The 24,377-nt window shown below is 51.5% G+C and overlaps 1 protein-coding gene across 1 annotated transcript; it reads left to right on the forward strand.

Annotated features, from left to right (window-relative positions):
- The first annotated feature begins 717 nt into the window (after positions 1-717).
- On the forward strand, positions 718-2,087 carry LOC102463100 (olfactory receptor 52E2-like). The gene has a single exon (XM_006131106.2). It carries the CDS (start codon positions 966-968, stop codon positions 1,911-1,913), a length of 948 nt encoding a protein of 315 aa, XP_006131168.2. The 5' UTR covers positions 718-965; the 3' UTR covers positions 1,914-2,087.
- The last annotated feature ends 22,290 nt before the right edge of the window (positions 2,088-24,377 follow it).

The following is a 24,377-nucleotide window of genomic DNA, read 5'->3' on the forward strand; positions in this document are numbered from 1 at the left end:
ACCTGCGTTTCATTGCAGTAAGGAACAAAGATGTCGGGTACTTGAACCCAGACGGCTTCAGTTCATTGTCTGACCGCAAAGAGACAGGCAACACCAGCAAGGTCTAATCACAAAACTCTTTATTGAAGAGTGCACACGACAGTAGAGAGCAGCCTGTCTCCACTGAGAACCAGCCCCGATTCCTATAGCAAGTGGGGTTCTATAAACAGTTCCGTCGTGTCATCGACTGTTCACTGAAGCAACCCACCCTCCTTTGTTAGTTAGACACTCAAGCATGCATGCAGACCTTGCCAACTCTACAAGGTGGCCTTGAGACATCAGCAACTTTCGTATTACGACAGAAGGCAAGTACCAGCCAACGAGGAGACAGGGAGTTTTCTTATCAGTTTCTTAAGCAAGCTGTTCAGCTCAGCAAGCACAAAAATGCAGCTGTTCACTTATCTCATTTTTTGTTGCTTAGGCAGGAATTTGAAATACGGCCTTGCTCAACTCATGTCTCAAATTTTGTTCAGGGACGACCCAGAACCCTTTGCTGGACTCTTCTCGGTCTGTCTTAGCATAACTGCCCTAGGCCCAGTGTTCTGTGGGCTAACAAAGAGACGTAGCCAGTGTCCACAGGCGTGTTTCCGAGGGGGGGGACAGGACTAAAGAGGTTTCACACACCGCAACGTGTACGAAACACTGGCACCAGGAGCACCCTCAGCGATGGAACTGGCATTCACTGCCCAGTTGGTCATGTCTGATGTCTCTGTAGAAGGAAACGCTCATTCTTTCGTTTGTAAAGAGCCCCCTGTCTGCTTCACCACCACAGCAGCCTCCCTCTTCGCATTGTCTCTCTCTCCATCCAGGAGTTTGTGCTGCAGCTGTCACCCGAGATCTTGGGCGCCTGCAAGAAGTCGGGGAATGCGCTGTACGTGCAGGAGACCCCGTTCTGCCTCACAGTCGGACCCCTTCTCCCTGAATCCATGTCAGAGCCCAACACAACCCACTTCACCAACCCCTCCACCTTCATCCTGCTGGGCATCCCTGGCCTAGAGGGGGCCCACGTCTGGATCTCCATCCCCTTCTGCATCATCTACACTACTGCCCTTTTGGGGAACTTCACCATCCTCGTTATTGTGAAGACAGATGCAAGACTCCATGAGCCCATGTACTATTTCCTCTGCATGCTGGCCATCAGTGACCTGGCCCTGTGCACATCCACCCTGCCCAAAACTTTGGCAATCTTCTGGTTCAATTCCAGGGAGATACATTTCAATGCCTGCCTCACCCAGATGTTCTTCATTCATTCCTTCTCAGTGATGGAGTCAGGGATCTTCGTGGCCATGGCTGTGGATCGCTACGTGGCCATCTGTGATCCCTTGAGACATTCCACCATCCTGACAAAGCCTGTGGTGGCCAAGATGGGCCTTGCCCTGGTGCTGCGTGGTGCCCTCATCATACTCCCTTATACATTCCTGGCTTTGCAGTGGCCATATTGCAGAACCAACATCATCCCCCACACGTACTGCGAGCACATCGCCGTAGTTAAGCTGGCCTGTGCTGACGTCCGCATCAGTAGTTACTATGGGCTCTTTCTGGCATTCTTTGTGATGGGTCTGGATGTGTCTTTCATTGCCATGTCCTACACCCAGATCCTCAGGGCCATCTTCCGCCTCCCAACCAAGGATGCCCGAATCAAGACTTTTGTGACCTGCGGCTCCCACCTGTGTGCCATTTTAGCCTCTTACATCCCCGCTTTCTTCTCCTTCCTCACACACCGGTTTGGTCACAATGTGTCCCCACACGTCCATATTATCATTGCCAATGCGTACCTCCTGGTGCCCCCCATGCTACATCCCATCATCTATGGGGTGAGGACCAAAGAGATCCAGGTCAGGCTGCTCCGAGTCTTAGCACAGAAAGGGACGTAAGGTTTTCTCCTGGAGCCCTGGCTCGCAGACCCAGCTCCATGCAGAGATGGCTAATGACCTGGTTCTGGGCCCTCTTCCGTGAAACACTGACTGGATGAACAAAGAAACATTCAACCCTTTCCTGGCCAAAGGTTACTCTATCAGTGACCCATCGTTGTCCCCTTTCTAATTGTTATTACCTGGACCCCTGCGGCCCCATGCTATGTCTCTTCTCCAAAAGCCTCATCCCTGCCTTATTTCCCCACTAACTACTGACCCTTGTCAATTAAGGATGAGTCCCCTTCACCACCTCTTCCCTCACGGACCCTCCACTGTCACTCACTCCTCTCCTCCCCACTCCTCCCTCACTGGATCATTTCCACCTCACTGCCCTCCACAGGGGGCACCTCTCAACTCCAGCCCTGGATGAGCTGGGCTGAGGTGGGCTAATGAACTGGACCCTCCCTCCACCTCTCAGCACCTGGAGTCTGCCAGATATCCTTTGAACAGACTGTCTGGTTGGAAACAGGGTGCCTGGCAACTGTAAGAGGCACCTGGACAGCGACACCAAACCCCAGACTGTCCGGGTACAAGCAGACAGGAGGGAGCCCCAGTGACTCGCGTTGGGGTGCGTGAACCATCGGTACCTCATGTCTTTGGGCTTTTCCAGCACCCTTCACTCACTCGCCTTGCGCCCCGAGGCCAGAGGCTGGGGTGGGGCATCTGTCTATGAACAGGCTGCACATTAACGACTCCCAGCAATTAGTGAGCTCTCAGCCGACACGAGAAAGGAGTCACTGCAGTCGAGATCAAACCAGCTTCCTCCAGGGTCTCTGCAGATGGGGCAGGGTGGGAGGGACGGTACCTCCCTAGAAGAGGGCACAGAAGGAGGAGGGTTGGTCCAGCCCTTCAAAACCACAGTGACCGGAGGAGCTAGAAGACGCTGGGGCAGGAGAGAGGCCTGAGGGCGGCTGAGGGGACTCTGGGGCAGGGCTGTGGGTGCAGCAGGGACAGACTCTGGCTGGGGGAGAAGCCAGGACTTGCAGGAGGAGGCCCCTGGACACCTTAGAGGGCTCTGGCCGAATTCCGAGCTCTGGCCTAGGGCGGTAGGACACAGAGGTGGGCAATGGGGCGCAGGGGCTGTTGTGTTACCTGGATCTCGGTATCACCTGCGCTGGGTAAAGAAGATGAATTATTTTATTAAACCCTTTCCAGAGCCCCGGTCTGTTTGCTGTAATGACCATGTGACCCGCAAGAGCGAATCGGGAATCGTGGGGCGCCCAAGGGGCAGCTCTGGGAGGGATGCGCTGAGGCAATGGCAGAGTCTGGGGGAGCAGAGCTGAAGCCAGGCTCAGGGATTTGGCATTTGGGGCTCAGGTCTCCGCTCCCAGTGGGAGGGGCTGGAACGGAGGCTGCACCCGAGAGTGGAGCTGGAACCCCCCAGCCGGAGGCAGGGCTGGATCCCGGCTCAGACTCAGCCCCACAAGGGTCCGGTGGGTGGGACCTGACACAGGGACTCCCAGGGACACGCAGAGCAGGATTGGGTCTCTGTCATTGGCATGGCTGCGACTGCAGCTGGAATCCCATGTCCTATTCTGGTGTCCGTGGTCGCAGGTGGAGGTGGGGACATTGGGGAGGCTCAGAGAGGAGTCCCAGGAATTAGTATAAGATTAACACCGGCCTTGCTGTGATAGGCCCATAGTCTAACTACCTGAGCAAAGGTGGGGGAGGGTGAGCTAGTAACAGTCTGTAGGTACCTTTAGGGGATACAATATTAGGTAACAGGCCTCCCAGCTGAGCACACAGGTGTGCTGCACAAGCCAGTGGCTGGAGGTTGAAAGTAAAGAAATTCTGGCAGGAAATCTGCACATGAGTTCATTGGTGACCGTAACTATCTACCAGGGGTCATGGCCAATTCCTCATCTCTGGGAATGTTTAGCTCAAGGCTGTCTCTCTAACGCACTGGTCACCAGCCTGGAGACTGGGATCTTGTGGTAGATCTTGCAGCCTCTGACAGGAGACCCTGACTGGTTTGGCCTGGAGCTAGAGCACTTCACTTGCCTTCCCCCTGACTGCCTCAGCTTTCGAGCAGGCCCCCCAGGGGGCTTCTGTTTGCTGTACAGGGTGGGGCAGCAGAAGAGAGGGGCCACTGATGTCAGGGTGTCCCCTTCTCCCCAGCTCTGTACCCGCATCTGCACAGAATGAGCAGGGGGGGGCCTTGGAGAAGGGGTAGGGAAGGAGGTGGGACACGGAGATTTGGGTTTGGGGTAGATCCTGGCTTGTCTTAATTTGTAAAAGTGGTCTTGCACTTAAGAAGGCTGGAGACTGCTGCTCCAAAGGATCTGCTCTGGGAATGATTCTGGGGGCGTTCTCGGGCCTGCGGGATGCAGAAGGGATGCTCCCAATGGTCCCTTCTGTCCTTGCATCCTGCAAACATGTCCCAGGAGTCAGCTGGGCCCATTAGCCCTGCAAGCTCGTGCTGAGCTCAGTGTAGGTGTTGTCTGTTCATATCCATGGGCAATTTAGCCCTCCGGGGAGAAATTCAGATGTGACGACAGCCCCTCGGAAATGCCACTATAGATGGGTGCATCACAGGGCTGGGGCACGGCATAGAATTATCATTGTAGGTGAGAAAAATAACCTGAGCCCGAAAAGCCTCCAGACTGAGCAATGAACGTGCATCCCTGGCCATGAGGCACTCACGGGGCTGGTAAGCAAACCCCCCGCAGCGTCCTGGGGTGAATGTCCATGTGCCACTGAGTCAGGCCACTCCCAGTGGTTCCTGCTCTGTTTCTCTAGGCCCTCACATGTCCCAGGATTCTCATTCTATCACGTGCAGGTGTATCCCTGGCAGACCCCGGTCGTCTGCAGCCAGAATCGTACCTGGGACCTTTGGAGATTCGTGCATTAGCCAATACTGCAGGGGTGAGGAACCCTGAGGCCCGGGCTCCGGATGGGATAATACGCACAACAGGAATATTGGTACAGAAGGGTGCAGCTTGCTCAGGAAGGATGGTGGGGGGAAGGAGTGGGTGTTGCCTTATATATTAAAAATAAATTCAGCTAGACTGAGGTGGAGATGGACGTAGAAGACAGATGTGCTGAGAGTCTCTGGGCTTGGTTAAAAGGGGTAAAAACCCTGGGTGGAAATCCCACACCATGCTCTCCTTACTTGCACACTGTGGCTGGTGGAGGTGCCGAACTGAAGGCGGCAATGGCATCCTATGCCCCCTGTACAAAAACAAGTAGTGTGGATGTTTCCTTTTTGCACAAAAACCCACTTTTGTGCAAGATCCTTACGCCTCAAAAAAGGAGGTATAACGATCTTGTGAAAGGGGGGGTTTTCAAAAAGGAAATGTCCACACTGCTTGCTTTTGTGCAAAAACCCCTTGCTCAAAAACACATTGGAAGAGATTATGCAAATGAAGTGTGAGAAAATGCTAATCCACGTTTTATTTGCTTTGCCTCTTCCGGCAAAACTCAGTGTGTGAACATAGCCTCAGAGAGTAGTTATTAACAGTTCCCAGTCATGCTGAAAGGGCATAACAAGTGGGGTTCTGCAGGGATCTGTTTTGGGACCCGTACTGTTCAATATCTTCATCAATGAGTTAGATATTGACATAGAGAGGACACTTTTTAAGTCTGCAGATGATCCCAAGATGGGAGGGGTTGCAAGTGCTTTGGAGGAGGGGGTGAAAATTCAAACTGATCTGGACAAACTAGAGAAATGGTCTGAGGGAAACAGAATGAACTTTAATAAAGACAAATGCAAAGTGCCCCACTTAGGAAGGAACAATCAGTTTCACACACACAGAATGGGAAGTGACTGTCTAGGAAGGAGTCCTGTAGAAAGGGATCTAAGGGTGTGTCTGCAGAGCCTCACCCACCTGCCACACAAACATGTTCCCTACCCTCTGCTGCTTCTATACGGCTTCCCAGCTTCCCTCTCTGCCCTTGTTTGATGTGTGAGGCCCAGCACTGTGTCCTCATAGCATCTCCTGTCACTGCCCAGGAGTAGAGGAAGCCCACCTCAGTGGTCCTGGGATGATAAGTAGGAAACAGAGAGGCGGAGTAGATGGCTGGGCTGCAGGTGTCCAGACTCCTGCAATGAGCAAGGTGCTGGCCCGATGCGTCTGAGAGCTGTGCCCAGACCCATCCCCAGGGTCTCCCCCTGACACAGCAGTGAGGGCAGCAACAGGGATTAAGGTCTCTGACTGGCCAGAAGCTTCAAGAGTCATATGAGCTTCTCGCCCCACGGAGCTCCCTCCAAGAGCCAGAGCCCCAGGACCAAACATTAGGAGCCTTTACGTGTAATTAGCTGGAGCAGCCTGTCCCGGATCTGTTTGGTTCTCACCCCATAGATGATGGGGTTTAGCATGGGGGGCAGCAAGAGATGCAGGCTGGACATGAGAACATTGACATACAGAGGCACATTCTGGACGTAACGGAAAACGAGGGATGAGAACAGACTTGGGACATAAAATAGTGCAATGGCACAGAGGTGGGAGCCGCAGGTCCCAAAAGTCTTGAGCCGGGCGTCCTTTGTGGGGAGGCGGAAGATGGCCCTGAGGATCTGCACATAGGACACAGCGATAAAAAACACATCCACGCCATGCACACAGATTATCAAAAACAGGCCAAAGTGACTACTGATGTGGGTGTCAGCACAAGCCAGACTCACCACGTTCATGTGCCCACACTGTGTATAGGCAACAATGTTGGTTCTGCAATATGGCCACTGCCTTGCCAGAAGGACCATGGGGAGGACAAGTATGATGCCGCGCAGTACGACAACCAGGGCGCTCTTGACCAAAACTGGGTCTGTCATGATGGCAGAATATCTTAGGGGATTGGAAATGGCCACGTAGCGATCCACAGCCATGGCCACGAAGATCCCAGACTCCATTGTGAAGATGCCATAAATGAAGAACATCTGGATGAAGCAGCAATTGAAATCGATCTCCCTGGAATTGAACCAGAAGATGCTCAGCATTTTGGGAAGGACAGACGTAGTAAGGAACAGGTCAGTGGCGGCCAGCATGCAAAGGTAATAGTACATGGGCTCGTGGAGGCTCGGCTCTGTCTTCACAATGAACAGGATGGCAAAGTTCCCCAAGAGGGCTATGGCGTACATGGTGCAGAAGGGGATGGAGACCCAGACTTGGGCTCTCTCCAGGCCAGGGATGCCCAGCAGGATGAAGGTGGAGGGGTTGGCGAAGACAGTGGTGTTGGAATGTGACATGGAGCAGGGAAGAAGTTCTCCAACTTCAAGGCAGAACGGAGAATTCCCTTCAGTTCCTCTATGTGCCCAGGCCCTAGGGTGAGGGTCGCAGTAAAAGTGCCTGGAAGGAGAGACAATGGGAGTATGAGACACGACATGCACGGCTTGAGGCTGTTCTCATAGTGGAAGGAAATTGGTCTCTTTTCACACATTGAGGCTGTGTCTAGACTACATGCCTCTGTCGGCAAAGGCATGTAGATTAGACACATAGGCAAAGGCAAATGAAGCCGCGATCATTTAAATCGTGGCTTCATTTGACTTTGCCAAACAAACAAATCTACATGGCTCCGTCGATGGAGCCATGTAGTTTAGACGTACCCTGAGTTTTGTTAGTCAGACAAACGAATTATGAGAAATTGGCCACACGAATCCCAATTCCAGGACGTGTGGTGCTCTCCCCATCACTAACTCCTACCTGTCCTGCTGCAGGAAACCTCAACAGGCACTAGCAGGAAACACAAGGCTGGGTACTGGTCAGTGTCCCCACTCTGCACTTCAACTGCAGATGACGGGGGCCTGCAAGAGACTTTAAAATGCCCTGCCCCTAAAGGCTTCTGCTTAAAAACCTCGCCAATGTCACAGACTCCCTGGACTCGACTATCAGTGATTCACTGCCACCACCCAAATGCAAAAGCCCCTTTCAAAGCCAGAAAACAAATTCAGGACATTTTTCCAATGGGATAATCCCAAGCTCGGTAACCCTCCTTTGGGAGAGAGCTTGGAAACAAACTGTAATTTCTTAACAGCGGAACTTCAGTCTCAGGCCCGGGCCCTCAGAACCTCCGGCTTTTTCTTAGGACACAGGTGTCAGATCACAGTCTTAAAAGGATGATTGTATTCACAAGGTAAAGGTGATACATCTGGTAATGTGTACTTGGTTGCTGGGAGTTACAGAGCCACCAAACAAAGGTTAACGCCCAGGGAACAGCTTCCGTGGCACTGAGTTTCACTTACAGTACATGGGGTTTAACAGAGAGTTTGTCTAAACTAAAAACAAAGAAACTAACCAGACTGTGTCTAACTAAACATTCTCTGTTCACTTACGTATCCTTTGTTTCAGGGTTCAGTCCTTCCTCAGGCATGGATAGCACTAAAAATCTGAGGCTTTATTCCTAGTTCAGGCCACCTCTCTCTCTCCCCCTGGCTCCCATTCTAAACTCACACACAAAAGGAAACTGAAACAGGCAAAATTTGGTTTTTTTTTAATCTTTCCCTCTCTTCCCATTGGCTCTGCTGGCTCCCTGCCAACACTTCCCGGATACCCATTAATCTGGGTCTAACCCTTTACAGGCAATTTAGTTACTGAATGCTGGGAGGTCTGGGAAAGGGCAGTACCCTCCACCCATCTCAGCTCCTTAATGCAATGAAAGCCGGGCTGGTGAGTCCAGGCTGGGGGCAGCTCCCCAGTTATGTGGCTGCTCAAAATCTGAAGTGGAAAAATCCCACACCTTGCCCAGGCCTGTGCTGGGGAATCATCCCAGCAGGACACAGCTCAGGGGAAGGGCCAGGGCGTGACTGACAGCAGCTCCACGCAATCCCCAGGCAGGCAGTAAGAAGGGCAGGAGGAGGGACCAGCAGGGCGGCGATGGAGGGGCGGGAGGGCAGCGATGGAGGGGCAGGAGGAGGGGCCAGCAGGGCAGCAGCAGCAAGCAGGCGGATGGCGCCTCTGAACTCTGGGTCTGCTCTGGCCAAGGGCAGCGACTGTGAGTGGGGGCAGGGAGGGGCTGGGCACGTGAAGGGGCATTCATGCTGCTGGACGTAGGAACCTGCCAGGCAAAGGGCCTTGCCCAGCCTGTTGGAGCCTGGACGTTCACTCGAGGTTTGGTCCTGAACTCGGGTGTTTTCCCTTATTAACGCCGCGTCCCTCCCCTTGTATTAAAAGTTTCTTTTCTACGCTGAGGCTCTGCATGAGCGTGGGGGGCAGGGCCTCCCAAAGGTGCCCAGGGCTGGGTGTGTATGTCCCAGGTCACCGGGTGGGGGTGGAGCCAGCTCTGTGTGGGATGGACAGCTCTCGGGCCACATGCAACTCTCTGAATAAGGAAATGCAGCGCCTGCTGCTTCTGAGCCACGCACCCAGACTGCTCACGGCCGGCCACTCTGAGTACACATACCAGGGCTGGCAGCTCCAGGACCCAGGCACTAGCTTAGAGCATGGCAGGAGGTGCCAGGCTCTGGGGGAGGGGGATCGGATTAGAGCGGGGGGGTGCCTGGCTCTGGGGGAGAAGGGGATCATTAAGGGGGCCAGAGCACCTTAAACTCCAAGTCTTCATGGACGCAGAATAAGTCAGCCAACACAGACGTCATATTTAAATTCCAGGGCAAAAAAAGAATCAGCATGTTCCTAGCTGACACTGTGTTTCTTTAAAGAAAATTCAGAGGCTATTGTTTGCCAGGCTGAAGCAATTATTCTGAGATATGGGTCTCTCCCTTATTGTTTTGGAGCCTCTCATATTTGCAGTCTGGGACAGACCTGAATTTTTAGAATTATAAAAAAGCCAGCATCTTCATAAGTAAAAAAATGAGGAAACCATGCCAGAGTTCAACAAGCTGGAGTGAAACAGGCACTTCACATTGTGCTAAATTATTTCTCAGTTCAGCTTAATTCAGGTGAATAAAGAAAAGTTCTTCATTAGTTCCCATAATATAAGGACTAGAGGACACCAAATGAAGTTAATGGGTAGCAGGTTTAAAACTAATAAGCAAAAGTTCTTCTTCACACAGCGCATAGTCAACCTGTGGAACTCCTTGCCAGAGGAGGCTGTGAAGGCTAGAACTATAACAGAGTTTAAAGAGAAGCTAGATAAATTCATGGAGGTTAGGTCCATAAACGGCTATTAGCCAAGGGGTAAGAATGGTGTCCCTGGCCTCTGTCAGATGCTGGAGAAGGATGGCATGAGAAAAATCTCTTCATTGTTGTCTTCAGTCCGCCCCCTCTGGGGCACCTGGTGCTGGCCACTGTCGGTAGACAGGCTACTGGGCTAGATGGACCTTTGGTCTGACCCAGTCCGGCCGTTCTTATGTTCTTATGTTCTTAATTTTAAAAAACTCACAGGACATCATAGGGCAATTGTGTTAAATTTAAAATACATGGTGGGGATGCTTTTTTTAGTGTGAGAATATTATTGTATCTTTAAGGGTTTTTTTAATTTGATGTTTGTTCCTTGTCAAGTTCTCTGAAGATCCATGGACTGACCATGAATTTTTAAGCCACTGGAGACTTTTTTGGGGAGGAGGTTGTCTGAAATGTTCTGTAATGTTATTTTTATCACTACATTTTTGTGTACTCTATCTAGTTGTCTATCTATCCCCACACCCCTATCTATCTATCTATCTATCTATCTATCTATCTATCTATCTATCTATCTATCTATCTATCTATCTATCTATCTATCTATCTATCCCTACACACCCCCTCTATCTATCTATCTATCCCCACACACCCCCTCTATCTATCTATCTATCTATCTATCTATCTATCTATCTATCTATCTATCTATCTCCACACACCCCCTCTATCTATCTATCTATCTATCTATCTATCTCCTCACACCCCCTCTATCTATCTATCTATCTATCTATCCCCATACACCACCCCCCCTCTGTATATATAAGTACATAATACATGGCTCTTTGCACTCTACCCACCCCAATTTTGGCTCTTCCTCTCTAACTGGTTGGCCACTCCACCCTAGATATTGAACCCGGCCCTGGCTGCTTCTGGCAACAACTGCAAACCCCTTCTCAACCTAAATTGTCAGCAAGAGAAAGAAAAACCCAGTTAGACAAGCCCTATGCAGAGTAGTGCAAAAAACTGAAATCAGTTAGCGCTGGTTTTGGCATCTGTCCAGAGCAGAGGTCAGTTGGGTACCTGCAATTGGCCTTGGCACATTCTCTTGACAAGGCCTATCACATGATAAAGTGTCTTCTTGTGAACTGCCCAGAACACACTGCCATTTACCCCGCGGAAAACTATCTCCAGTAACTCTTAGATGATGAGGTTTAAGCTCAGCAGCTGGATTAGAAAAGTGAAAATCTATGTAAAGTGTCAATAATTTATTAAAATTTCAAAAAGTAATGGCTTTAAAGTGAATATCAAGAAACCGTGTCCTGACGTATAATGGGGTCAAACCCTTTTCTATAATAAATAACATTTCACCCACTATAGTGCTACTGGACAAGACAAGAAGTGGCCCCACATCGTGATTAAAGTTCTGGGCTAGAAATTCAATCCTGTCCCTTTTTGGTCTGGGTGCATTTGACAAAGAGAGAAGCCCTGCTTGATGGCACCAAAATCATCCCACATGAGCCTTTGTACCGCCAGTGTCAGCCAGACGTAGAACGCCTGGAACCGGCTTGCTGTGCACTGCACTCCTTGCTCAGTAGAGACTTCTGCTGGGGACGGTATGTTTAAAAAACAAAAAGCAAAGCTTGAGTAAAAATGAAAAGGTTTGTGTACGAGTTCAAAGGAAGCCAGCCAAAGCCGTTGGACAGTAGTCCTGTGTTCTATTGGTCACGGCTTCACAGAACAAAAATCTTAACAATTCAAAACCAATGGCTCCCATGGGGTACAAAACAGTTTATGACTTTTAAATTCAATAAATATTGCTTTAAATAGAGATATATAAAAATATATGAGCCCCTCTAAATTACAGGTATAAATAAAAATATATATTTTAACTACTCACATAAAAAAATTAAAATGCAAAATCAAATAACATCAAATGTAAAGAAATGCTTTTTATATTCCATGTAAAATGTGGTAAAAATGGTAAAAAGTATCTAAAATAAGTCAACAGAAATGTGAAAAAGCAATAAAATATGTGGTCAAATGAACGAGGTCAATTCATGTTCACATTTCGTTTCAATGGATCATGGTCATCTGCCCAAGATTCCACTTTTCGTAGGATTCCTTGCTGTGTTCAAGCTCGCCCAGGGTCTCACAGCTCAGGAGTCCAATGCCCTGTGGTGCTGGTAACGTGCAGCTGCTCAGTTAGCAATTTGTTCCAGAACCTGCTCTCACGACACCTCGATCTGGGACACGTCCTCAGCTCTGAACCCTAAATGCAGGGCTCAGGTTTGGGAATCTCCCTCCCGTCCCCAGCACAGAAGCCTGAGGCAAAGAATTCATTTCCTTTCTCTGCAGGGACCTCCCGCAATTGCTGCTGTGAGGTTTTCAGTCTCTGGCTAGTTGTTCTTCCAGTTCCTCTTTGCCCTTCCCAATCCCATTTCCACACTCGATTTCCAGCGTTTTGCCCCTCTCTATCTTCCTCACTGGGATTCATCGTGGGCTTTTAAACAATGGTTTTCTGCCTCTCCCTGCTGCTGTGCTGTGGTGTTTCGCCGCGCTGGCTCTTTCCTCTGGCGGGGAACAGAACCAACCACTCCGAGGAGCAGTCGCGTAAGGTGGCGAGAATCGTTTTCCCAGCGCCCTGCCCGGGGTGACAGGGAGCCAGTCACTGCGGGGAAAGCCGACACCCCCGGTACTATGGAGTCGTGGGTTTGAATGGCCCCTCTAATCTCCCTGAGTGTTCCCAGTCCCCAGCACCGTCCTGGCGGGTGGTGCCGTATCCCCCCGCGACGTGCTCAGGAGCAGAGCATGGACCGGCTAGACGAACACCCCCCACTGCACACAGCAGAGGGTTCGATGAAAACCAAACCCCTCATTGCAACAGGGAAAGGGCCAATTGTGGTCACACAACACACAACGGCAGAGCAGAGAAAGGGGCAGCGGCCTGGACAGCGCCCGAAATACCCAGTGAAATGTGAGAGCCAGTAGCAGTAGGGAAAGCCCACTCACCAGGGTTAGGAAACTGAAGGAAACAGGAAACGTGGGGCACACGTGGGTGCGTCCACAGCTGGCTGGGTGCAAACAGAACGTCATGTAACCCCCGAAGCGAGCCGTGCGCCCGGCGCCAGTGGGCCTCCGACTGCACAAAGTGATTCCTGTGGGCGCCTCCGTGGGGTCCCCATTACAAAAGTGTCTTTTAAAAAAATCCTCCTAAGGCCCAATTCCAGCATGCTGCTGTGACACGGCCACTCCGAGTGATGCTATTTCCCAAGCTCCCCCTCGGTGTGCTGGTCTTAAAAAATGGTCTCCCAGGGTCACAGCTCCTGTAACTGCCATGCCACCGCCGCTTGCGCTAGGATTCGCACGGATCAGCTGGTTAACCCTTCCCATGCTGGCTCTGTATCGCCAAATGCAACAACAAAACAACAACAACAGAACAATAACAAAGAAAAAGTCTACATCCTCTAACTGCCTTTCTCCTCTCAATATCAGGCTACATTCTCTTCTTATAGGATATGAACTGGAAAACCCCCCACTAAACCAAACCGTCCTACCCCGGATAATATGGCCAATTCCGTGGCTCGAAGGCTGACAAAGTCCTACAACCTGCCAGCTCCCCACCCCGCGGGAGGCGCCTGGGGCGGGTGTAACTGGGTGAGACGGGCGGTCGGAATGGACGATGTCATGGCTCCTCCTGACCCCAAACCCTCTGGAGCTCTTGATAAAGAAACCAGAGCAGGCAGGTGCTCACAGTGCCCCCAGCCAGGGCCAAGGAGCATCCAGCCCCACGGACAGTCTGACCCACAGCCGGACAAAGGAAACCCTTTCCCAGGATCCCTGCTGGGCCTGTGGAACTCCTTGCCACAGAGACACGGGAGCAGAGTGGGGCCTGAGCAAAGCGATGCAGGAGGGGCAGTGTCTGGACACTCGCCCCCGCGCTCTGACCAGCTCTCACTGTCGGGGGAGCTTCCCCAGTGGGGCCTGAGCAAAGTGCTGCCCGGCCTGAGGGCTGGTTTGGTACCGAACGTCTGCCCCCCCCCCCCCGCTCAGCCCGAGGGCCCCTGTGCACAGAGATGCAGCCACCTTGGGGCGGAGGCAGCAGCCGGGGGGGAGGGGCACCCAACGATGCACATTTACTCCAGGATATTTTGGCGGGAATCCTCCCCTGGGCAGGGCCTGGGATGTTTGTGGCTCTGCAGAGCGCAAAGGGCCCAGACCGACTCTGCCCCTCACACCCACGCTGCCCTGGGGCTGGGGGGCAGGGGAGCCCTCGGCCAGAGCTGGTACCTGTGAGTGCTGAGAGGGACGTGTCTTCCCTGGAACCCCCCTCAGGCAGCCGCGTCCCGCGCCTCTCTCAGCCCAGCGTCTGCAGCAGCGTCCGGCGCCGAGAGCCAGCACAGGGCCGGGCACTGGTTATAACCCAGCTCTGGGCCGTCCCGGGGGGGTTCGCTCTGCCTCCGAGAGTGACGTGGCGTCTGGATGCAAGAGGCTGGCGCTGGAGACACTCTGGCAAATCCCCAGTCTCCATACCTGGGCTTCTGAGACAATTAACCAGTGTTAGTTGTAAATAGCCATTAAGGGCCCTTCTGAGGGGAGGGAAGAACTTCTGGGCCCAGGGCAGGGCAGCTCTGGGGCGTTGTGCTTACGTAATGATGACAGATGATTAGCGGTGAGCCTAGGGCCAATGTGAGCTCTCCGAGGGGTCTGAGGCCCTGCCAGTGCCCAGAAGGGGGATGAATGCAGGACGGCCTGTGCTGGGTAAAGTAGGCAAATTGTTTTACTGAACCCTTTCCAAAGCCCCGGTCTGTTTGCTGTAATGATCATGTGACCCGCAAGAGCGAATCGGGAATCGTGGGGCGCCCAAGGGGCAGCTCTGGGAGGGATGCGCTGAGGCAATGGCAGAGTCTGGGGGAGGGGAGCTGAAGCCAGGCTCAGGGATTTGGCATTTGGGGCTCAGGTCTCCACTCCCAGTGGGAGGGGCTGGAACGGAGGCTGCACCCGAGAGTGGAGCTGGAACCCCCCAGCCGGAGGCAGGGCCGGATCCCGGCTCAGACTCAGCCCCACAAGGGTCCGGTGGGTGGGACCGAACACAGGGGCTCCCAGGGACACGCAGAGCAGTGATTGGGTCTCTGTCATTGGCACAGGTCTGACTGCAGCTGCAATCCCGTGTCCTATTCTGGTGTCCATGGTCGCAGGTGGAGGTGGGGACATTGAGGAGGCTCAGAGAGGAGTCCCAGGAATTAGTATAAGATTAACACCTGCCTTGCTGTGATAGGCCCATAGTCTAACTACCTGAGCAAAGGTGGGGGAGGGTGAGCTAGTAACAGTCTGTAGGTACCTTTAGGGGATACAATATTAGGTAACAGGCCTCCCAGCGGAGCACACAGGTGTGCTGCACAAGCCAGTGGCTGGAGGTTGAAAGTAAAGAAATTCTGGCAGGAAATCTGCACATGAGTTCATTGGTGACCGTAACTATCTACCAGGGGTCATGGCCGATTCCTCATCTCTGGGAATGTTTAGCTCAAGGCTGTCTCTCTAACGCACTGGTCACCAGCCTGGAGACTGGGATCTTGTGGTAGATCTTGCAGCCTCTGACAGGAGACCCTGACTGGTTTGGCCTGGAGCTAGAGCACTTCAGTTGCCTTCCCCCTGACTGCTGTGCTACTCCTGGCCTCAGCTTTCGAGCAGGCCCCCCGGGGGGCTTCTGTTTGCTGTACAGGGTGGGGCAGCAGAAGAGAGGGGCCACTGATGTCAGGGTGTCCCCTTCTCCCCAGCTCTGTACCCGCATCTGCACAGAATGAGCAGGGTGGGGCCTTGGAGAAGGGCTAGGGATGGAGGTGGGACAAGGAGATTTGGGTTTGGGGTAGATCCTGGCTTGTCTTAATTTGTAAAAGTGGTCTTGCACTTAAGAAGGCTGGAGACTGCTGCTCCAAAGGATCTGCTCTGGGAATGATTCTGGGGGCGTTCTCGGGCCTGCGGGATGCAGAAGGGATGCTTCCAATGGTCCCTTATGTCCTTGCATCCTGCAAACATGTCCCAGTAGTCAGCTGGGCCCATTAGCCATGCAAGCTCGTGCTGAGCTCAGTGCAGGTGTTGTCTGTTCATATCCATGGGCAATTTAGCCCTCCGGGGAGAAATTCAGATGTGACGGCAGCCCCTCGGAAATGCCACTATAGATGGGTGCATCACAGGGCTGGGGCACGGCATAGAATTATCATTGTAGGTGAGAAAAATAACCTGAGCCCGTAAAGCCTCCAGATTGAGCAATGAACGTGCATCCCTGGCCATGAGGGACTCACAGGGCTGGTGAGCAAACCCCCCGCAGCGTCCTGGGGTGAATGTCCATGTGCCACTGAGTCAGGCCATTCCCAGTGGTTCCTGCTCTGTTTCTCTAGGCCCTCACATGTCCCAGGATTCTCATTCTATCACGTGCAGGTGTATCCCTGGCAGACCCCGGTCGTCTGCAGCCAGAACTGTACCTGGGACCTTTGGAGATTCGTGCATTAGCCAATACTGCAGGGGTGAGGAACCCTGAGGCCCGGGCTCCGGATGGGATAATACGCACAACAGGAATATTGGTACAGAAGGGTGCAGCTTGCTCAGGAAGGATGGTGGGGGGAAGGAGCGGGTGTTGCCTTATATATTAAAAATAAATTCAGCTAGACTGAGGTGGAGATGGACGTAGAAGACAGATGTGCTGAGAGTCTCTGGGCTTGGTTAAAAGGGGTAAAACCCTGGGTGGAAATCCCACACCATGCTCTCCTTACTTGCACACTGTGGCTGGTGGAGGTGCCGAACTGAAGGTGGCAATGGCATCCCATGCCCCCGGCCCTCATGGGAGGACAAGACGGCTATAATAGGCACTTGGTGCATGACAGAGCTGCCGGCTTGGTGACACATGGACACCACTGACAGGTGCCTCACAGACTATTGCGCCTACTCTCAGGATGACCCTCTTTTGCCAGTGGAGAAACTAAGGCAGCAGGAAGGGAAGTATCCCGAGCCAGGCACACAGCCCTCCACCCGCTGGCTGCTCATCCCTTGCTCTGTCTCTCGTGTGCCCTGCTCCTGTGGCCCCTGCCATAGCACAGGGGCCTGGTGCTATGTCCCAGGGACTCTCCAGTGAGGGGATCTCCCCTGATTTTGGCAGGGCAGCTCCCACTTCTGCCAGCTGAGAAAGTGTCAGCAGAGCTGCCAGCTGGGAGAGGTGAGCCCAGCTCTACCACAGATTGGCTGGCGACCTTGGGCACAGCCTGTCCCGGCAGGACCTGAGGGGTATTTATTATGGCTGGGGGGCTGCTACTGATGGTGTCTATCGAATCATTTGCGTCACACTCTGTCCTTGCCAGGCTCCTTGCAGAGCAGTGCTGGCCTCTGTGCCCTGGGGTCTGTCCCAGGTGGGGTGTGCACCCTGGTAAGCAAGCAGGAGAAGAGCAGCATGGAAATCAGTTTGGGTGGTTGCAGCGTTTAGCTCCTTCTTTCAGAAAGCTCCTGTTTCAGAAGGGCGGCCACTGTAGCCCCTCAGGGTAAGTTGCTTGCCTGATGTACTGCGTGTGGTGTTGTAGGATTATGGTAGAACCATACAAAGCATCATTTCAACTACCGTCATCTCTCTGCACCGCGTCTTGTACAATGTGGGCCAAGGGACTCAAAAGCTCCCATCCAGAAATGGTACATGCCTATGAAAAGCGGGTGCCTTGCTGCTTCGTCTGTACAACTCCCAGGCCTGTACCCTTGTTGGGTGTGAAGTTGGGAGGATTGGCTCTGCTCGCATTTCAGACGTTTGCTTCTGGGAGGGGGGAACAAGCTCAGCCAGCCGATTGCGAGAGGGGGCTTGTCAAGTGATTAGCAGCACTTGACTGACAGTGCACCTCAAGTGGTGCCAATCCACATCCGAGGAGCTGTGCTGTGACTGTTCACACCAGCGGGGGATCCAGGGCTCCTCAGGGCCGAGTCAGGCACGGGCAGGAGACTTGCTCATCCTAGGACCGACTGTTACACAGCGAGAACAGGGGGAGCCCGTGCCCCCACCCACACACAAGCATGGTTATAAAAAGGGCCCTACAGGTTCCACTGTTTGTCTTCAATCCTGCTAGTCATCTCTGAGGCATCTTTGCTATCACCTGAAGCCAGAAGGTCTGATGACCCATCCTAACAGAGAATGTACCCCAGGGACTTGTCTGATGCTGGCAGATTGTTGCATCTCTGCTACACACCTGCAGCCAGAACTTTGCAATTGGTCTTTGTAATTTGATTTCTTTAACTATTTATTTAACTTTCTTTCTTTCTTTCTTTCTTTCTTTCTTTCTTTCTTTCTTTCTTTCTTTCTTTCTTTCTTTCTTTCTTTCTTTCTTTCTTTCTTTCTTTCTTTCTTTCATAAGGGGTACAACATCATCCTAAGCACAGAATTTGGTGGTGATGGGGGACTTAAGCTATGCAGATATAAGATGGGAAACTAACACAGCAGGGCACAGACTATCCAATAAGTTCTTGGATTGCATTGGAGACAATTTTTTATTTCTGAAGGTTGAGTAAGCTACTGGGGGGGGGGGGAGCTCTTCTAGATTTGATTTTAACATAGAGGGAAGAACTGGTTGATAATTTGAAGTGGAAGGCGGGTTGGGTGAAAGTGACCATGAAATCATAGAGTTCATGATTCTAAGGAATGGTGGAAGGCAGAACAGAAATAGAGACAATGGATTTCAGGAAGGCAGATTTTAGTAAGCTCAGAGAGCTGGTAGGTAAGGTCACATGGGAAGCAAGACTAAAAGGAAAAACAACTGACGAGACTTGGCAGTTTCTAAAAGGGACATTATTAAGGGCCCAAAAGCAAGCTATTCCACTGAATGGGAAGGATAGAAAGTATTGCAAAAGACCGCCTTGGCTTAATCTGGAAATCTTGCATGATCTAAAAATCAAAAAGGATTGATATAAAAAGTGGAAACCATTTCAAATGACAAAGGATGAATATAGGCAAACAACACATGGAAGCAGGAGCAAGATTAGAAAGGCAAAGGCACAAAAAGAACTCAAACTAGCTACAGACATAAAGGGAACAAGAAGACGTTCTGTAAATATAATAGAAGCAAGAGGAAGATGAAGGACAGGGTAGGCCCACTGCTCAGTGAGGAGGAAGAAACAATTGACTGGGAACTTGGAAATGGCAGAGGTGCTTTATGACTTCTTTGTTTCAGTCTTCATCAAGAAGTCTGATGATGGAGTGCCTGATGAAATGCATTGTAGAATACTCAAGGAGCTGATAGAGGAGGTATCTGAGCCTTTAGCAATCATCTTTGAAAAGTGATGGAAGTCGGGAGAGATTCCAGAAGACTGGAAAAGGGTAACTCTAGTGCCCAGCTATAAAAAGAGAAATAAGAGCAACCCAGGAAACAGACCAGTCAGTTTAACTTCTGTGCCAGGAAAGACAATAGAGCAGGTAATTAAGGAATTCATCTGCAAATACCTGGAAGATTATAAGGTGATAGGTAATAGCCATAATGGATTTGTAAAGAACAAATCATGTCAAACAAATCTGATAACTTTCTTTGATAGGATAACAAGTCTTAGTGGATGTGACGGCGCATTGGGGTTCCCCCGCCTCCTGCACCCCGAAATGGCACGAACAGACTCCACCAGCCAGTAGAATAGAGGGAGTTTATTGCTTCTCCAGGATACAGCCCAGCACAGATGTCATCTGGTTACAGGGCAGGCCTAGGATGCCTCAGCCCCCCTTGATATGGGAGGGGGCTCGGCTTCTAAATCTCCAGCCTGTTGCTTAGGCTGCTTCCTCCATGATCCCAGACAGAAACCAACCTAACTCTCTTCCAGCCCTGCCCCCCAGCCAGGGCAGCATCCACCTTCCTTTCTTTCTCTCCCTGGGGCGTAGCTGGTCAGACAGGTTGAGAGACCCTCTTTGCATAATGACTCAGCCCCTGTCTTGCTGGACAGTGCTACAGACAGCAGAGGTCGCCCACAGCCCCAGCAAGTTACCCCCACTACGTCACAGTGGATAAGGGAGAAGAGGTGGATGTGGCATAAGTAGACTTCAGGAAGGCATTTAATATGCTCTCGCATTATGTTCTTATCAATAAACTACGCAAATACAACTTAGATAGGGTTACTATAGGGTGGGTGCATAACTGGCTGGACAACCATTCTCAGAGTAGTTATTAACGGTTCACAGTCATGCGAACAAGTAGGGTTCCACAGGGGTCTGTTCTGGAACCGGTTCTGTTCTACATCTTCATCAGTGAGTTAGATATTGGCATAGAGAGGATGCATATTAAGTTTGAGAAGATATCAAGCTGGAAGGGGTTGGAAGAGAGGGTGAAAATTCAAACTGATCTGGACAAACTGGAGAAATGATCGGAGGAAAACAGGATGAAGTTTAATAAGGACAAATACAAAGTGCTCCACTTAGGAAGGAACAATCCATTACACACATACAGAATGGGAAGCGACTGTCCAGGAAGGAGTCCTGCAGAAAGAGACCTAAGGGTGTGTCCACAGAGCCTCACATGCCTACCACACAAGCCTGTTCCCAATCCTCTGCTGCTTCTATACGGCTTCCCAGCTTCCCTCCCTGCTCTTGTTTGGCGTGTGAGGCCCAGCACTGTGTCCTCATAGCACCTCAGTGGTCCTGGAGCAGTAGGCAGGAAACTGAGAGGCGGGGTACATGGACAAACTGCAGGAGTCCAGACACCTGCAATGAGCAAGGGGCTGGTACGATGCATCTGAGAGCTGTGCCCAGACCCATCCCCAGGGTCTCCCCCTGACACAGCAGTGAGGGCAGCAACAGGGTTTAAGGTCTCTGACTGGCCAGGAGCTGAAAGGGTCACATGAGCAGCTGGCCCCACAGAGCTCCCTCCGAGAGCCAGAGCCCCAGGACCAAACACTAGGAGCCTTTCCGTGTAGCTAGCCTGAGCAGCCTGTCCCGGATCTGTTTGGTTCTCACGCCGTAGATGATGGGATTTAGCATGGGGGGCAGCAAGAGATGCAGGCTGGAAATGAAAACATTGACATATCGGGGCACATTCTGGACATAACGAAATATGAGGGAAGAGAGCAGACCGGGGACATAAAATAATGCGATGGCACAGAGGTGGGAGCCGCAGGTCCCAAAAGTCTTGAGCCGGGCGTCCTTTGTGGGGAGGCGGAAGATGGCCCTGAGGATCTGCACATAGGACACAGCAATGAAAAACACATCCACGCCATGCACACAGATTATCAAAAACAGGCCATAGTGACTACTGATGCTGGTGTCAGCACAAGCCAGACTCACCACGTTCATGTGACCACACTGTGGGTAGGCGATGATGTTGGTTCTGCAATATGGCCACTGCCTCGCCAGAAGGACCATGGGGAGGACAAGTATGATGCCGCGCAGTATGACAACCAGGGCGCTCTTGGCCAAAACTGGGTCTGTCATGATGGCGGAATATCTCAGGGGATTGGAAATGGCCATGTAGCGATCCACAGCCATGGCCACGAAGATCCCAGACTCCATTGTGAAGATGCCATAAATGAAGAACATCTGGACGAAGCAGGAATTGAAATCGATCTCCCTGGAATTGAACCAGAAGATGCTCAGCATTTTTGGCAGGATGGATGTAGACAGGAGCAGGTCAGTGGTGGCCAGCATGCAGAGGAAATAGTACATGGGCTCGTGGATGCTCGGCTCTGTCTTCACAATGAACAGGATGGTGAAGTTCCCCAAGAGGGCTATGGCGTACATGGTGCAGAAGGGGATGGAGACCCAGACTTGGGCCCTCTCCAGGCCAGGAATGCCCTGCAGGATGAAGGTGGAGGGGTTGGTGAAGACAGTGGTGTTGGAATGTGACATGGAGCAGGGAAGAAGTTCTCCAACTTCAATGCAGAACAGAGACTTTCCCTCGGTTCCTCTATGTGCCTAGGCCCTAGTGAGATCGTCACAGTACAAGTGCCTGGAAGGAGAGACAACGGGAATATGAGACACGACATGCACGGCTTGAGGCTGTTCTTATGGGGGAATCAAATTGGATGCTCTTCACACATTGAAAACAGGGATTTTTGTTAGAGAAACAAATTATGAGAAATTGAGCCCACAAATCCCAATCCCATAACGTACAGTGCTCCCCACCTCACTAACTCCTACATGTCCTGCTGTGGGAAGAGGGGGGCCCTGCAAGAGATCTTAAACTGCCCTGCCCCTAAAAGCTTCTGCTTAAAAAACCTCCCGAAGGTGACAAACTCTCTGGACTCGACCTTTGGTGATTTGATGCCACTGCCTAAATACAAAAACCTCTTTCAAAGCCAGGAGACAAACTTAGGAGCTTTGTCCAATGGGATAATTTCAAGTTCTGTAACCCTCCCTGAGGTAGAAGAGGGGGAGCCGTGTTAGTCTGAATCTGCAAAAGTGGCGAGGAGTCCTGTGGCACCTTAGAGACTAACTGAGGTGTAGGGGAGAGCTAGGAAACAAACTACTTTCTTAATAGCAGAACTCCAGTCCCAGGTCCGGGCGCTCAGAACCTCCGGCTTTTTCTTAGGACACAGGAGTCAGATCATTGTCTTAAAAGGGTGATTGTATTAACAAGACAAAGAAGACCCATCTGATAATGCGTACTTGTGTTGCTAGGTGTTACAGAGCAACCAAACAAAGGTTAACGCCCAGGGAACAGCTTTCCTAGTGTAACCCCTTCTGTTGGCTAGCCCAGTGTGAAGTTATTCAGCAGAGGGGAAGTCTGTGACTTCTTACACCACTGTGTGTGTGGGGGGGGGGGCTAGGCCTGAGGCTGCTTGGTGTGCTCTGCGTTGTGTATGTGTGAGTGCACCTCAGACCAGACCCACTCCGACAAATCACCAGGAACAGGCTTTATTCTGTAAAAAACATAGAACAGGAAAACAGTTCGGCAGCCCCTCCTCTCAGCATTGCAGCCTGCTTCGCGCACAGTCCTTGCTGAGACCCTGCTGGGGGCAGAGGACACATCCTGCAAGGAACCAGGAAGTTCTCCCAACATGCCGCAGTTTGTAGTTCACAACTTGTAGTTCTCAGGGCTGCTGCTGAAACACACTAGACCTTGGGCTACACTAGCATCGAGTTTCACTTCGAATTTGCCTGGGGTTTAGCAGAGAGTTTATCTAAACTAAAAACAAAGAAACTAACCAGACTGTGTCTAACTAAACATTCTCTGTTCACTTACGTATCCTTTGTTCCAGGGTTCAGTCCTTCCTCAGGCATGGATAGCACTAAAAATCTGAGGCTTTATTCCTAGTTCAGGCCATCTCTCTCTCTCTCTCTCTCCCTGGCTCCCATTCTAAACTCACACACAAAAGGAAACTGAAACAGGCAAAATTTGTTTTTTTTTAAATCTTTCCCTCTCTTCCTATTGGCTTTTCTGGCTCCCTGCCAACACTTCCCAGATACCCATTGATCTGAGTTTAACCCTTTACAGGCAGTTTAGTTACTGAAAGCTGGGAGGTCTGGGAAAGGGCAGTACCCTCCACCCATCTCAGCTCCTTAATGCAATGAAGGCCGGGCTGGAGCATCCGGGCTGGGGGCAGCTCCCTCATTATGCAGTTGTTCAAAATCTGAAGTGGAAAAATCCAACCCCTTGTCCAGACCTGTGCCGGGGAATCATCCCAGCAGGACACAGCTCAGGGGAAGGACCAGGGCATGACTGACAGCAGCTCCACCCAATCCCCTGCTCCCTTGCAGCAGTGGCCGAATGAAAGAGTATGTCCGGCTGGCTAAGGGACGGGATGGAGAGTAACCTGCTGTCATTTACCCAATGGGCTCAGCAACGCTATTAGAAAAGTGAAAAACTATGTAAAGTGTCCTGCAACCCAGAACAATAAGGGTATGTCTACCCTACCCTCCTAGTTCGAACTAGCGGGGTAATGTATGCATACCGCACTTGCAAATGAAGCCCGGGATTTGAATTTCCCAGGCTTCATTTGCATAAGCGGGGAGCCACCATTTTTAAAACCCCGCTGGTTCGAACCCCGTGCAGCGCGGCTACGCGTGGCACGAACTAGGTAGTTCGAACTAGGCTTCCTAGTTCGAACTACCATTACTCCTCATTCCACGAAAGTAAATGAACGAGGTGAATTCATGTTCACATTTTGTTTCAATGGCTCATGGTCATCTGCCCAAGTCTGTATTTCTTGTAGGATTTCTTGCTGTGTTCAAGCTCGCCCAGGGTCTCACAGCTCAGGAGTCCAATGCCCTGGAATTCTGGTAACTGACAGCTGCTTAGTTATCAATTTGTTCCAGAACCCGCTCTCACGACACCTCGATCTGGGACACGTCCTCAGCTCTGACCCCTAAAAGCAGGGCTCAGGTTTGGGAATCTCCCTCCCGTCCGCAGCACAGAAGCCTGAGGCAAAGAATTCATTTCCTTTCTCTGCAGGGACCTCCCGCAATTGCTGCTGTGAGGTT

This window comes from Pelodiscus sinensis, chromosome 1, assembly GCF_049634645.1.
Source record: "Pelodiscus sinensis isolate JC-2024 chromosome 1, ASM4963464v1, whole genome shotgun sequence".
Classification (NCBI taxonomy): Eukaryota; Metazoa; Chordata; order Testudines; family Trionychidae; genus Pelodiscus; species Pelodiscus sinensis.